This window comes from Passer montanus, unplaced genomic scaffold (assembly GCF_014805655.1).
Source record: "Passer montanus isolate IOZ18808 unplaced genomic scaffold, ASM1480565v1 scaffold196, whole genome shotgun sequence".
Classification (NCBI taxonomy): Eukaryota; Metazoa; Chordata; class Aves; order Passeriformes; family Passeridae; genus Passer; species Passer montanus.
The window spans coordinates 2,794-18,788 of record NW_024366547.1 but is presented as its reverse complement, the minus strand read 5'-3'; the positions used below and the strand labels follow the sequence as shown (position 1 = coordinate 18,788).

At 47.8% G+C, this 15,995-nt stretch overlaps 2 protein-coding genes and 1 long non-coding RNA gene across 10 annotated transcripts in view; 1 reads left to right on the top strand and 2 right to left on the bottom strand.

Moving 5' to 3' along the window:
- The window catches only part of P4HA1 (prolyl 4-hydroxylase subunit alpha 1), a 28,150-nt gene extending 27,935 nt beyond the window's left edge, over positions 1 to 215 (bottom strand). For all 8 annotated transcript variants that reach the window (XM_039706714.1, XM_039706715.1, XM_039706711.1 and 5 more), the window contains exon 1: positions 95 to 215. The gene's annotated coding sequence lies outside the window, so the exon portion shown is untranslated. The remainder of the gene's footprint in view (positions 1 to 94) is intronic.
- A 624-nt stretch (positions 216 to 839) lies between these two features.
- Positions 840 to 4,957, bottom strand: LOC120501067. Its single transcript, XR_005627221.1, has 3 exons — positions 4,890 to 4,957; positions 2,669 to 2,793; positions 840 to 1,007 (listed from the first exon to the last, which is right to left on the bottom strand). It is a non-coding gene; the product is annotated as an uncharacterized LOC120501067 (long non-coding RNA).
- A 47-nt stretch (positions 4,958 to 5,004) lies between these two features.
- On the top strand, positions 5,005 to 13,119 carry NUDT13 (nudix hydrolase 13). The gene is made up of 9 exons (XM_039706753.1): positions 5,005 to 5,103; positions 7,239 to 7,349; positions 8,205 to 8,344; positions 8,840 to 8,947; positions 9,319 to 9,425; positions 10,258 to 10,383; positions 10,589 to 10,700; positions 11,864 to 12,015; positions 12,556 to 13,119. Exons 2-9 carry the CDS (start codon positions 7,267 to 7,269, stop codon positions 12,748 to 12,750), a joined length of 1,023 nt encoding a protein of 340 aa, XP_039562687.1. The 5' UTR covers positions 5,005 to 5,103; positions 7,239 to 7,266; the 3' UTR covers positions 12,751 to 13,119.
- Positions 13,120 to 15,995: the final 2,876 nt, after the last annotated feature.

Below are 15,995 nucleotides of genomic sequence, written 5' to 3'. Positions count from 1 at the left end.
CGCGCGGCAGCCGCCCAGCCCCGCGGCTCCCCTCCCCCCCACACACCCGCCCGGCCACCCTCACGGCCGGCGGGACGGGGCGGCCGGGCCTCACCTGAGCACGGGGGGCGGCTGGGCTGGGGCGGCACCGGAGCTCCGCGCTCGGCCCGGGGGCTTCACCGACTGAACGCACCCGGCCCCGCCGCCCCTCTTATAGCCTCGCCCGGCCACGCCCCCTCAGGCCACGCCCTCCCTGGCGGCGCGGCCCGCGCGCTACGTGAGCCCGGTCACAGCGGCGGCCGCCGCAGCGCGCATGCGCCGCCGCCACGGCCGCGGCTCCACGTGGGAGCGGGCAGGGAGCTGGGAACGGCCCCGGAGCGGCGGGCTCGGAGCTGAAGTTGCCAGAAAAGGCCCAGAAGAGCGGCCCCGCACCTTGCTGCCAGGGCAGCCGCGCTCAGCAGCAGGGAATAATGAGGCTGGAAGAGTCCCAGGTCTGTGCCGCCGCGCTCGGGACCCTCCCAGGCGCTTGGAAAAGCTGCGCGGGTGAGTCCTGCTCGGAGACGGCGATGCTGGGGTGTGGAAAACGCCAATCACTTGGCTTTGAAATTTTAAAAGTTTAATAGTAATAAAATGGTTATAAAAATAGTAATATAATTAGAATAATAAAATTTGAACATTTGAGGTTAGGACAATACGAGACAATAAAAACAAAGAGATACGGACGTCCGGGTACCTTTTTCTGGGCAACACCAGCCCGAAAAAGGATCCCCGTTAACAGAGGATTAACCCTTAAAAACAATTGCCTGTTGCATATTCATACATCTCATACATGATGCATAAATTCCATTCAAACACAGGATTCTGTCTGGTCACTGTCAACTTCTTCCTCTTAATCCTCATGCCGTCTCCCAGTCTGAGCAAGGTGGGAAGAAGTTAGTTTTCTGCTGATAAGGGAGCAATAAATTCCCTTTCTCTGAAAGATTTAGGTGTCCTGCAGCCGCCATCCAGTGAGGGCCCCTCATTCCTTTCTAAAAGAAAACATTCCACATACATAGTTCCTATTTTAACTACAAAAGCTACCTTTTTGCTATGAAACTACTATTAAAATGTTAATACAGCACTACTCAATACAACTTAATGTGTACAGTAAATATCTGCGTAGAGCCATATAAAATGCACTTTCCACATGGGGTTTCCTAAATGAGCTGGTTGTTTGTCCATTGCAGCGGTGCAGTTGGAATCAGGGACATTCCTGAGCGTTTTTTGCTATCTCTCTAGATGGTTTCAAGGAAAGGATCACCTCCTCACTAGCATAGCCTTCCATCCTCGCCCTTTCAATTCCTGATCGCTCTCAGCTGGAAATCTTTCACAACAACACCAACAGAGCTGGCAAAGGCATAACAGAGCCAAAACCCCCCTGGAACACACATTTATAGCAGGGTGACTGCCTCAAAACCTCCTCGTGCACAAGAGGGACCCGCAGGCTGCGGCGTGACCCACAGCTGGGTATCTCCTGTACCCAGACTGTCCCTCAGCTCCCACCCCAAAACCTGGGTGTTTTGTCCCATTTTGGGGGGTGCTGAGATGTAGCCCTGTCACAGGAGAAACAAACAAGGGCACGAGGTGAGTGCAGTCGTTTCTTGTCCAGCTGTGGACACAGATGTGTCCACACAGCTGACGGCAGAGCAGGAAGAAGGCCAGATTTCAGTGGAACCATCCGTCAGAAAATAAGCCTTCCCTTCCTCTCCTTTTGGTGGCCTTCCAACAGAAATACAGCTCCTACAACTAGCAGGAAACACTGGAATGTTATCCAAGCTGAGGCATCCAGTTAAAGCCCCATTATCCAGAGAGTCCCTAACATCTAGCCAGGGATTTAACAGCAGCTCACAGAGATTTGGCAGAACCCCACACACGCTGTAGAGGCACAGGCAGATTTCTTCAGGCGAGGTCTGCTGCTTTCTCATCCTCTTTTGCACTCTCCAGATATTTTTAGGAAGTGAGGCAGGCAGTGGGGGACACCAACAAGTCCATCAGCACAGGGCTGAAGGCTCCAGCTCGTTAGATTTGATTAATGAGGTTGCTGAGTCACATCTATATCAATCCACATTAGCTCAAAAGGCTCAGCTGATGAAAAGGTCCATCATATACATAACAGACACGACTCTAACTTCAGAGAAAAGCCAGATTTTGGGTGGTTTGCAACTAAAATTTAATGACAGGAGAAGGCTACTCATTAGCTTTCTCTTTAAAGAAGTGGTTTGTCTTTCCCTAAGCTTGTCCTAAAAAAAGGACTTTTTTTTTTCTTTCCAAAAAGTTCCTTGTGGCTTGACCACAAGTTTTTGATGTGAATTTGCTGGTTTCGTGTATTTAAGGCAATTAACAGTTGGTTTACAAGGGCTAACTGTTAGCAATTCTCATGCTTATTTCTGCTTACTGGGGGCAACTGGAGAGACACAAAACAGAAAAAAACCCAAGATTAGTAGTATAACCATTATTAGCCTGGAATTACATTTTCCAGCTGCTTTTATGGCTTGAAAAAAAATCTTTTACCAACTCTTTACCCCAATATAAGTATTTTACAATAGAAAATTTAAGGAAAGTAAAATAGATTTTAGATACAATAGATTTAAGATTAGATATAATAGATTTAAGAAAAAATAATTTTAGCAGCACGGGACCAAATATTTACCTTGGTCTTGTCCATGTAAGAGATGACATTCCTGCTGCCTGTGTCCTCTTTGCCTGCTCCTTTGGTTTGCTCTTACTGCACCAGGAAAGTTTCTGGGATTCATTTCCTCTGGGGCCTTGCCAAAGCTGAAATTGGTGAGCTACAGGAAGCTGTCAGAGACTCATTTTTGTGTCCAGGCCCTCACTTCACTCCCAGGATTGCTCCCAGCACAGGGTACAATGTCTTCAAGGGACTGATATAAACAATTTACAGATGCAACTCACTCAACTTGGAGCCCCAAAAATGCTTACAAAGGAACAATTCAAGTGCCAAACCAACAGCTGGTAACTGTGCTCCTTGAATTAAAGGATGAAGTGAATAAGTGACAAGCAAGCCTCTGTTTTGAAATCATCCCCCTTGCTTTCATGCTGCAGAAATACCTAACAGGGCAATCAAGGTGTGAACCCTGGGGAGAGGCACAAGGGATCTCTCACGGATCCTTGGCCTGCCCCAGGTCAGAGCAGCAGCAGCTGTGATCTCATTTATAACACAGAGCAGACTCCAATCTCATGTTTTATCTCCACGACTGGGATAATCCAGCCCGTGGGGGTTTGAGCTGCACCTGACAAGGAGAGGCCAGAGCACTGCCTGGATTTAGTCCTTCCTGTGACTGATGCACCTACAAACACCTGGCTGCTTCGGGCTGAGCCAGCTGCAGAGGCTGGCCCAGGGTTTGGTGTCCCTGGCATCTCCCCCAGCTGCTTCCCTCTAAAGCCAGCTCTTCTTGCACGATCCATATCTGGGGGCACTTAGGGTCAATAAATCTGTTAGTTTGTTTTAACAGCAGGGTGGATACTTCCCTTGCAGATTATATTTCAATCCTTGATCTTATTAAGGGAAGATGTGTTTTGTCCATTAATCCAATTAGCTCGCTGGATTAATAAGACTGGGCTTGCTCTGTTTCAGGAAGCATAAAAATAGCAGTGGAGCATAATTAAAGCTAAACTTGTAAGTAACTCTGGTAACAAGGGCACTACTTCCCTGGATATTCTGTTTATTGTTTTTACAAGCTATGCTCTCAGATTACATGACGTGAATTCTCGATTAGAACTGCTCAATTCATGACCAAAAAGCAACAGGCTGCCCTGAAAACATTTACTCTTTGTATGTTTATAAAATTCTCTTTGTGCTAAATATAGGCAGGTAGGCTCCAACCCAGAATAATGTTTTCAATACTCGAGAGGAATCTGTTGGATTGCAAAGGAATGAGGGTAATTTGTCATTATTCTGATGTGCCCTGGCACAGGGTGCTCTCTGATCAGAGCTGTTCAAATCCAGCTGTGGGTATTTGGGTGCTGGAGCACTGAACAGCTCCAGGCCTTGGATATGTTCAGCTGTTGGAATCTGAAATGCAAGGAACAGGCTCTTTGAGCCTGTAAACCAAGGCTTAAAATCAAACACAGATTTTGATCTGAGACCTTGGAAAAAACTTCCAGACTTAAGTGCTGAAAGCAAAAATGTAGATTTATAGTTTAAAACAAAAGCATGTTAAGCTAAGTAAAAAAAAATAAATAAAAAATTAGAGTTTTAAAGTTTAAGATACAAAAAAAAATTATAAAGTAACTACAAAAATAAGCAAAAAATATTAAAATACAATACTATAAGTTTATATCTGAGACCTTGGAAAAAACTTCCAGACTTAAGTGCTGAAAGCAAAAATGTAGATTTATAGTTTAAAACAAAAACATGTTAAGCTAAGTAAAAAAAAAAAAAATTAGAGTTTTAGAGTTTAAGATACAAAAAAAAATTATAAAGTAACTACAAAAATAAGCAAAAATAATTAAAATACAATACTATAAGTTTATATGTCATAACATAATTAACTAAAAAAGCTTACACTAAAACATAAATCCATAAAACAAAATATTAAAAGGTTAAGTCGAAAACATAAATATCCTTATCGGCAATATTTTAGCAATATTTTAACAGTATATTATCCTTATTAATGATGTTTTATCCTTAAAAAGCCTTATAGCTAAAAATCTCGTAACTTTCTAAACCATAAAAACGTAAACCAAACTCACCCTTCCTACCTATATAAAAAATTAAATAAACAGAACAAAAAACTCCAAAAGTCCCATCTCAAATTCCTTCCGAAATTCCCCACATATACATGATCACAAATGGTGCTCCCGCGTGATTTTTGGCATCTTTCCCTACTCGAGGACGCGTGGTCCTTTACCTTAAACAACGGGGATACAAAACGCAGAGAAGCTTGGGGTGGGGAAAAAAGGAGGAGAAAAGAAAGTCCCGGAGGGGAAGGAGCTGCAGAACTACAATTCCCAGCGCTCCCGGGGCGGGAAGCGGCTGGGGCGCGGGAGGCTCCGGGATCCAAAGTCCCGGGCAGCTCCTGCCCCGCTCCTGCCCCGCTCCGGAGCTCGGCACGGCCTCTGCAGGTGCAGCCTTTGCTGTCTGCGGGTGTTCAGGGTGCCAGCCAAAGCGTGGCGCGGTGCTTCCTGGGGAGGAAGGGGGTAGAGGCGCTCGGGTCGGGGGAAAAGTTCGCTCTTCCCTCTGTCCCGGCCGGTGACAGCGCTGCCGCGGCGCGCCGGGAAGTGTCGCGGGGGAGAGGACACACACACGGCTGTCACCCCACCAGACCCTCTGTGACACGGCAGGCACCGTCCGCACAGGTGTCTGCACCAGCGTGCCCAGCTCCCCCTGCTCCCGGTGGCTTCCCCACGGCACCGTCCCGGTCAGCTGAGGCGGTGGGAAAGGGTTTGTGGGGTGGAGATGTCCGGAGCCACGAGGCAAAGTCTCCCCGTGCAAATAGGAGCCTGTGCCGAGGCACCCCTCGGGCTGCCATCACCTGTGCTGAAGGAAGAGCTCTGAGACTCTTCCTGGCACCTCTCAGGCTGCCAGCACTGACTGTGCTGAAGGAAGAGCTCTCAGACTCCCAGCACTGACCTGTGCTGAAGGAAGAGCTCTGAGACTCTTCGTGGCACCTCTCAGGCTGCCAGCACTGGCCTGTGCTGAAGGAAGAGCTCTCAGACTCTTCGTGGCACCTCTCAGGCTCCCAGCACTGACCTGTGCTGAAGGAAGAGCTCTCAGACTCCTCCTGGCACCTCTCAGACTCCCAGCACTGACCTGTGCTGAAGGAAGAGCTCTCAGACTCTTCCTGGCACTCCTCAGACTCCCAGCACTGACCTGTGCTGAAGGAAGAGCTCTCAGACTCCTCCTGGCACCTCTCAGGCTGCCATCACTGACCTGTGCTGAAGGAAGAGCTCTGAGACTCTACCTGGGACCTCTCAGGCTGCCAGCACTGACCTGTGCTGAAGGAAGAGCTCTCAGACTCCCAGCACTGACCTGTGCTGAAGGAAGAGCTCTCAGACTCCTCCTGGCACCTCTCAGGCTGCCAGCACTGACCTGTGCTGAAGGAAGAGCTCTGAGACTCTTCCTGGCCCTTCTCAGGCTGCCAGCACTGACCTGTGCTGAAGGAAGAGCTCTCAGACTCTTCGTGGCACCTCTCAGGCTCCCAGCACTGACCTGTGCTGAAGGAAGAGCTCTCAGACTCTTCGTGGCACCTCTCAGGCTCCCAGCACTGACCTGTGCTGAAGGAAGAGCTCTCAGACTCCTCCTGGCACCTCTCAGACTCCCAGCACTGACCTGTGCTGAAGGAAGAGCTCTCAGACTCTTCCTGGCACCCCTCAGACTCCCAGCACTGACCTGTGCTGAAGGAAGAGCTCTCAGACTCCTCCTGGCACCTCTCAGGCTGCCATCACTGACCTGTGCTGAAGGAAGAGCTCTCAGACTCTTCCTGGCATTTCTCAGACTCCCAGCACTGACCTGTGCTGAAGGAAGAGCTCTCAGACTCTTCGTGGCACTGCCCGTGTGTCTGTAACAAAGCCAAGGTGACTTCCTCCATAAAGGGTTTTGTGTTCTGTGGCTGCAGGGTGCAATGATCCCGGTGATCACCAGGGATTGTGCACCACAGCTCACTTCTGTCTTGGGTCTCTGGCTATTTCCTGACATCCTGAAGCTGAGGTCAGGCTTTCAGCCTGGGCTGAAAACGTGGTGGGATTCTTTGGCACAAAAAGCATTCATAGCTGGAGATGATCCCACTCAGCTGCAACTTCTGTCCCCTGTCTAGCTCAGGGAATTCTCTTCCACAGCTGATATTTTGTCTTCACTCTCTCCTGGCATGGGTGCCTTTCCCACAGATCCACTGTGTGCTGCAGTAGGATGTGTGGTTGGATCGAGGCCATTACAACTGTGTAGGAAACCAGCAAAAGAGCAGCCACCTTCTCTGCCCTTTTCCCCAGGGACACAGGGATTTGGGAGAGCAAGGTCTAATCTAGTCTTGTAAGCAAGTTCTGTAAGAGCTGTGCACACTCAGAGATGGAAACAAACTGAGGTATCTTTAAGTAGTCTTAAAACTGGCCTGAAATGGAGTTTGAAGTGTGACTGAAGTGATCATTTTAGAAAGCAGATCCTGCAGACTCTCAGAGATGGAGATTTAGCTGGTTATTGCACCTTTTAAATCGAACTTAACCTTGCAGGGCTGCTGCATTACATTTTATTTTATTTTTTTTAGGCAGAGACACCAGCTGTAGCTGTTGGCTATGGCTGCAGTGTGTCAAGCACTGCACAGGAGAGTTTCCTCCCTCGCCTGCAGGTTGCACTCCACCTATGTGAGAAAAATGAGGTAAGTTCTCATCTGATTCCTGAGTACTGGGAGGCCAGAGCTTGGTACAAGCAGCCCTACCTGACCCTGACCTGGGGGTTAATCCTTCACCAGTTCAGCCATCACACAGAAATAAATTCTTTGTGAGCTCTGTGAAGGGTAACAGCCAAGGCCTCTGGGCTGCCTTCACCACTGGTAAGAGCTGCTTCTCTCAGGCTGAAGCTCAGTTAATGATTGCCTGTCCTGCCTAGAGGGTTCCTACAATACCAGGAAGACTTGAAGTGGTGCTGCTCACCTCGTTTTAAATAATGCTTCAAACAGCCTGGAAGGAGAATATGCTGACACCCTTTTTCCAATGATTTTTTTTCCTAACTCAGCTCCAGCCAGCTGTGCCCTAAGACTTGGTCTTTACCCCTCACATCAGTGTGACAACATAACACATGTAGCCTGATGGGAACCAGATTCAACATCAGAAGTGCTCAGCAGCTCGGCCAACAGCATTTGGAGCCATCCAAATTCACAGAATATTCCAAGCTGGGAGGGACTGGGGTGTTTAAAGGGAAGATCAAGGTTTTCTGCAGTCTTTACAGCAGATCTTTTGGATTAAGAGACTGGGTTACTGTTCTTGCATCTTCAGACTTGGGGGTACTCGTGTGGCAGGTAAGAACTGCAGCATTTTATGCCACACAAACTTCACTAGAGGCTGCAGTCCACGGAAGAGTGACTCAGCTGTCAAAACTCTCCAAGCACGTGGAATACCTTAAATCTCATCTGCCCATTCAGCCCCCCCTGCTCTGTGCAAAATAAAGGCCTTCAAATAAGCAATAATCTCAACACAATCTTCAATTTATCTTCCCAATCATTTTCTCACTACAGATACTTAAATCAGTTAAAGGAAGATGACAGCCTTTGTAGACAAGCTCAGACCTCAGGAACTTTCTACCTCTTTCACAATCTGTCCCCCTTCCTGCAGAAAGTTGGGAAGAAATATTTGGTACCACAGCTCAGTGCAGCAGGTAAGAAAGACATCAGTGCCTCCAGAAAGAAACACCTGGTGGATCACACAGCTGAAATGAAACAGAGACACACATGGTATCAACCTGACCTGTTCTGAGGTGATCAGGTTTAAACATTTGGGACTGTGCCTTTTGAAGAGAGAGGGCTGGCAGGAAAACAAACAAGGCCTTACTGACGAACGTCTTTTTGGTGTAATGTAGGAAAATTTTTCTTTGAGAGAAAACTGTTGGCTGGTGCAGGACAAAACCAATGGACAGCTGCTTCCCAGGCATTACAGCATTGGGACCTTTAGCCTGGGATGGTCTAAACTTCCTACAACTTACGAGCAAAGCCAGATTTTAGGTTTCTACCTGTGTGGGATTGCTTGTCTAGTCCCTTTCACACATGGGCATTTTGCCTTGAGCCAGGATTCCCTGTGCCTTGAAGATCCAGAGAGCAAATCCAGAGATGTTTTTGCTTTCATCACAGCCTTCTCTTCCCCTTTCCCTGTTCAGAGACGAGACAGGTTCTGGAGAAGCTGCAGGAGGCTGAGCAGTGGATGGAGAAGTCGGTGCTGATCGGATGTTCAGACGAGCACAGACCGCGCTTTGCGCTGGATTTAGGTTGGGATGACTCCTCTTCCACCCCTGCCAGCACCAGCTTGATGCACTGGGATGGAGGAGATCCCTAATCCTTGGGAGGACCTGTCCTGCCAAGGAGGGCTGGGCTGGGTCTCTGTAGGGGCAGTTGTGAGCGTGGCAGGTCATGGACTGCACTGCTGCTCCTGTGCCTGTGTGTGTCAGGCAAGGTGGGCTGGGGGAGGCCATTCACATTTGGGAATGCTTCCCCTGATGTTCAATCCCATGGGAACTCCCAGAAACTGTATACTGGGACAGCAAAGGGCATAAAATGAGAATAATAGTAATAATAGCTGAAACTTACGAGATAAAATTATCTTTTTTTCTTTTTCTCTTTTTTCTTTTCCCTTGAACAGGAGCCTTGGATAAATCAGTCATTGAGTCAGAACTGCAGGGATCATTTACTGACCTACGAAAGGCTCTCTTTGTCGTGGATGGGAAGGATTCTCCTTTGCTGGCTTCGGTATCGGACAGGGCTTTTTACTTAGGGAGCTGTGGTCTCTAACATCAACCCTTCTCCTCATCTCCCACACTGTTTGATGATCTAATATTGTAGAAGTACCTAGTGTACACTTTCAGGAACTTAGATGCAGACACACTATAAATTACAACAGTTTTCCCATATTTGAAGTCCCAAAAGAAAGATGCAAGGGAAAGAGAAACAGAAAAGTGACTTAAAAATGACTGCAGTAATTTATGCCATTTAGCTGAAATGTGCTAAATGACAGCAATCCCGGGTTGCCCTCAGCCCAACAACTATCAGGCAAACTGGAAATCACAAACAAACTTATGCATCTTCTCTCAGAGCTGCTCTTTTAAAACCTCTCCCTTATAAGCTGGGCTCTGCAGATGCCCTAAGAAAAGGCCTGTGTGTGAAAATCAACTGTCCTGACCCATAAGAATAGCTTGTAGTGCCTTTCCTGCTCTATAATGTTTGTGATGCCTGGGCTATTTTTCAAGAAGATATTCAGGGCTGGAGACTCTTTAAAATAGTCCAGCTCCCAATACACCTCCCATTATGTCCCAATAAACAACATCTCTTGCCCTCCTCCCCCAAACATGCTCAAATTTAGAAGCAGCAAACATGGATTACGGAATCCACTTTTCAAAACACTGCCCATACTTCACCTTTCTGAGGCTTTCAAAGATAGTCAGAGTTTATCCCCATGGCTGCACATGAAGCATCATTCAGGGAGACTGCTCTGAATTATTTCTTCCCCCTAGGTATATATATCTATATATATCTATATATATCTATATATCTAAATGAGGTTTGTGCTCCTCTGTGTTGGCAGGCCCAGTCCCTCCTGTGGTGGCACGATTCCCACCAGTACTGCAGCAAAACTGGGCAGCCCACTGAGAAGAACCCAGCTGGCAGCAAACGTGTCTGCCACGCCAGTGGAGTCACTTACTACCCTCAGGTGAGCACCTGGCAGCACAGGAGGGGACAGGAGGGGCAGCGCTGCTGGCTCACCCCAGGGGAAAGCAGGAAAAGGGATTTGTGCCCAGCTGGGTACTTGGTCTTTAGTGGTCAGCAGCGACCCTCAACCAGCCAGTGAAAAGCAAAAATTTGCACTTAGTTGTTTTGTCTGAAGCCCTTGTTTTGCTTTGTGGTGCACGTGGCAGGTGTCTCCAGTGGTCATCACCCTGGTGTCCGACGGGAGCCGCTGCCTCCTGGCCCGACAGCCCTCCTTTCCCCCGGGGATGTTCACAGCTCTGTCAGGCTTCTGTGACATGGGTGAGTGGCTTCTGATCCAGCACCCTGGCATGCAGGGTGTGGGGACATCTGTTGGGATAAATCACACAGGACTCCATTTTCTTCATGATGGAAAAAGCCCATTCTTTAGTCGCACAGCTCGTTTTTATACAGTTTTACAGACCTTGTGTGTGACTCCAATTGGTCAGTAGCTTTCTTGCCAATTACTTTATTATTATTAACAATATTGTTATGGCTGTTGTTACCCTGTACTGATTGGTCACTCAAACCCCTGATGTGTACATGCAGGAAAAGTTGTTTGTGAGACTTTTCATTTTTCTATCTAATGGTGCAAAAACAGTTTATAGAAGTGCAAGTTGTTTTTCACCCAGGAATAGATTGTTATGCTAACAAACTGCTCACACCAGGATTGCTTTCACGTGGGAACTTGCAAAATGCTGGCTTTGACTAGGCCAGCCAGCAGCCCCAGGAGAGCAGGCTTGATTCTATGAAGCTTTTCTTTATAATTTTTCTCCCTTACTGCAACAGACATCAGCCATAATCCCTGTTCACAGAGGAGGATGGACACACAGGTGATCTGTGTCCCCATCCCCAGATGTGTTCAAGGCCAAGCTGGGTAAGCCTTTGAGCAGCCTGGTTTAGCAGAAGGGGTTTGGAACTAAATGATCCTTAAAGTCCCTTTGGACCCAAACCAGTCTGTGATTCTGTGATAGCTGGGGGAAAAAACCCCATTATATCTAAATAGATCAGTGTTTGCATGCAGACAGAATTCAAAATAGCTGTTATGTACCTGAAGGGAATGGGAATTATAGGTGTCTAGCAGTTGTTCTAGTCCCTGATAGCAAACGTAAGCTTTAAACTTGCTGGGTTATAACCTCCGATCCTTTTAAAATCCATTTTGTGGCTCATGCGGTCTGGCTTAGAAGAAGAAGTACAGACTTCTCATTACAGGAGGGAAAATGGCTTAAAATTGAATTGTTGTGTCCACCATCTGTGTGTAGACGGGGCCAAAAATGTCTCTGGTGCCTGTGTTTATCAGAGGTTGATGAATTTAATGGAGCATCCTGCCAGCAAGTGTTCCCAGGACAGCACAGCTGGCGCTCCTGTGGGTGGGAATGAGTGTGTCCCGCGTTTTCCTCACCCGGTTTGCGATGCCGTCCTTGCCTAACTCGGGCTGGTTCCAGGTGAGAACGTGGAGGAGGCAGTGCGGCGAGAAGTGGCCGAGGAGGTGGGGCTGGAGGTGGAGTCGCTGCGCTACTCGGCGTCGCAGCACTGGCCCTTCCCCAGCAGCTCCCTGATGATAGCCTGCCACGCCATGGTGCGAGCCATGGCTGAGGTGAGCGCCTCGGCCTGCCCGAGCTACTCCACTGCCTGCCCCAGGCAGCCAAACCTCCTTCAGTCCATGGAATTTAGTTGGGAGAGCATCAAACCCTCCGTAAATGCAATTTTCCACTGGCTTTTTCTGCAAGTGCAGAAGAAACTTTGAGACAATCCCATCATCGCCTGTTGCAAGGTGCCAGATTTCACTCAGGTCACTGCATTGCCAGATTTGACTCAGGTCACAAGCCCAGACCCCAACACCCCTGGATTTCTCCCTCTGAACTTGGCAGAGGAGGTTCCCTCACACATTTGCCATAGAACACTCAGATTCCAGCACATGAATTACTGTGCTCAGCCACTTTGCTTTGGTTGGTTTGTGGCTGCCCTAAGGAAGCCAGCACAACAAAGTGAGATTCTGGTAATACCTTCCCTGGGCTGGCATCAGTGCCTAATTCAGGCATGGATGTAGCACTCTGGGCATCTCTGTGGAAGCAAGGTACCACTGCCCACGTTCAAAGCTGATTTAAGGAACTGGTGCCCTCTGAATTCTTTCCAGATCAGTGTGGACACCCTGGAGCTGGAGGAAGCCCGTTGGTTTGGCCTGGAGGAAATTGTGGAGGGCCTCAAGAGGGAGCCCAGCTCTTCCAAGCAAGATGACGGCAGTTTCTTACCCTGGTTCCCCCCCAAACAGGCCATTGCTCACCAGCTGATCCGTGAGTGGCTTCAGCAGCAGACTGCCCAGACAGCTTAGGCAGGGCTTCACCCACTCTCTGATTCCACCAGAACTGTCAAAGCTCCAGAGAAAAGCTTCCAAAGCTCCTGGAACAAGGGCTCTGTCACAGTGAGGGCAGCACCACACTGATGGCACTCAGGCACACTGACCTACAAAGGTCTCTGAACTGATCTGACAGGCCCATGTACAGTGGATCACCTCTGAGATCCCATGGTTTGAAGTAAATGTACAATAAAATTCTCAGTTCCAAAGCATCAAACTTGTTGTGACCAGCTGTCACTGACCCCATGGCACCAGTGCCCCATTTTTTCCTCCATTTCTTCTGTTTTGGGTGGACATCCAAGGCACCCTCTTTCCCAGAACAAAAATAAAGGGAGAGTGGCACTTTCCAGTGTCTGTGTTTATATGGATCTGGGAGAGCTGTCAAAACCCAGTAGAAAAGACACTGCCTGTTTGCTCTCCTCTTCTTCTCTCTCTTCCCATTCAGTCTTCCATTTTAATATAAAATACCTTTTTTTTTTTAATGTTAAATGGGCTTCTACATTTCCCCCACTGGTAAGACAGTTTCTTCTGTCCCAAGAAAGAGAGAACAGAGCTCTCTGGTGGTGGAGAGGGGAAGAACAAGACCCGCACATAAACGTTTTAGAAGACCACAGCTAAAGGTGACAGGAACTGCTACGACAAGAACTGCACTTAGAACAGAGAAAAATCTTGAAAGGATCAGTGCCCCTTACCCTGAGGCCAAAGTCTTTGCCTTGCCTGGAGAGCTGGTCTGATTTGACTGATGAAATGGTGCCACCTCTCTGGAGGAAGAACAACAAGGAAATCTGGACAAGGAAAGCTTAGTGAGAGAGCCAGGTGAAAGGATGTTTGATCTGCTGCTGACTCGGGCTGGCAGCCCTTCCTGCCTGCCTGCTCAGAGCTCAGCTGCCAGGACTGCAAAGCCAGGTGCTTGAAGGGGGACAGGGATGTGTCCCTGACTGCCACCACTGGGATTCACTGCAGGAGAGCAATGGTCAAAATCTGCAGTCCTGACACCTGAGCAGCAAGTAAAATAGTAAGTCTTCCATGCTTTTGAGACACACTGTGTTTGCTTGTGTTACTTTTACTTCAGGAGGTTGGGAGGGGATTGCTTCAAGCCGTGGTGACATGTACAAACACCCTTCCTGGTATTTTAGTTACCAGAGAGAGAAAAAGTCTTTTCAATCTACTCAAATAGGGGATTTTTTGGTAGAGCTAGAATAGCTACAAGATAATAATCACGTCACATCTTTGGAAAAGCATTACCTTTTAAACTGTTTTATAAAACCCTCAGTCCAGACCTTTTGGACTTAGTTATGAAGCAGCACTGGTGGCCTCCATTCCTGATGTTAAGCTAGCAGGAGTGATGATAGGCAGTACCCAGCCCTGAGCAGGACAGAAAAACGAGGTGAGGGACATTGTCCTCACTTGCATTTGCCTCATAAATCTGTCTGAAGCCTGAAGAACACTCACTGCAGTCAAGACAGGACATGCTCCATAAAGGCAAGTGACCTGGAAATAGGAGCAGGCAATTCCTGACAGAGGCTTCCTCACCAAAACACAGCAGGGCTTTCCCATGGAAAAGGTACCGGGCAGGCAGAAGGGCACAGAGCAACAACATATTTCTCTCAAGAATGCATCCCTTAACTGAATCCTCTTTGGATACACTTGGCTAGCATAAATCACTGAGAGCCTGCTGCTTTTAGGGATTTACTGTAATAGGAGCCTCCTCGAGCCAGGTCTCATAAGCTCTTGGAGGTCTATTCCTCACCCAAGATAGCTCAGCTACCTCTGGAGGCATAAAATCAGCAGGATGGCTTCTGTGGTGGTGTTGGAAACAAAAAAGTTTTAATAAAGGCAAAATAACAAATTCTGTACAGAGAATCACCGAGGCAGGTGCAAGAGTCCTTGCCCCTGGTAAAACACCTCACAAAAGCCATTAGTTTCTGTGTTCACTTCTTTTTCTAGTAAATTGCCCAGGCCAGACTTTTTGGCTCCTGTCCAACTGGTTATCCTTAAGTTTAAGGTGAAGTCCTGAGCCCTATGAGATGCCTTTTTCACCTAATCCAAGACAGAAACTTCTGGGCTTATTCCCTTTTTAAGGGGACAGAGGTTAGCGGCCTTTTCACCTAATCCAAGACAGAAACTTCTGGGCTGATTTCCTTTTTAAGGAGACAAAGGTTAGCTTTGGCACTCCATCAACAGCAGGGCACATTCCTACAATTTACAGCAAGACCCAGCACTGAAAAGCTGCCAGCTGGGGCATTACAGCCCAATTGCTCATAGGTATTACCAGTCAGCAGGATACAGAATGATAGAACTCATCTGATTAATCAGATGTCACTTTTTGGTTAGCAGGTTGAGAGCAGCATTCCACCTACCTCCCAAAAGTAGCAGGGCATAAAACTCATGTTCATCTCTAACAGGTGCCAGCAGAGACGATTGAAGTAAGCAAACCTCATGACACAACTTGTTTATCTCTGACTGCTCATGATGCCTTGAGAAGGCTGGCCTAGAACAGAGACTGGACAGAGTTAAAGAATAAAGCAGGGATTTATTAAAAGGCCTCCATGGATCCACCTTGGGCAGCACAAGAACCCAGCCAGGGCTGCACCCAAGGTGAACCAAAGTGGTCACAAAATGCACGACCAGTCATGGGGTCTCTCACTTTTGTAAGTTTTGGTCCATTTGCATATTGGAGTTAATTGTCCAATTACAGCTTCAGGTTGTGAAGTTTCATACCCCTTGTTTTTCTCTTTTCAATTCGCCCTTGTTTGTACTCTTGGGCCTGAAACTTGTATTGGTTGTCCTTGGTGCCCAGCTAGAGCAGAAATTGTTTTGTCTCCCTGCTCTGTGCAGAGAGCTCACCATCCCTTAGTGTGACACTCAGAACTACACATCAAAGCAGCACAGAATCTGAAAAATATAAAAGCTAAAACTTAAGGCATGACTCAGAAAAATCTTATCTGGAAACAGTGTGGGTAGAAGATTCACTCACCACATGCTCTCCCATCACCTGGGCTGCTGTGTGGAAAGGCCACACTTTGCTATCCATCACTGTGGATGGCAGAAAGTCTGACTTCAGTATTACAGTTCTTACATGAAGAAATTGTTTCACCTTTAAGCAATCTCCAAGACACTGTGGACACACACTGAGCCTGATGTTAGGCCTGAGAGGACATGGAATGCCCTGACAACCTAACCTCATAAAAGTCATTTGTCAGCAAACCTTTTTGAAGGAA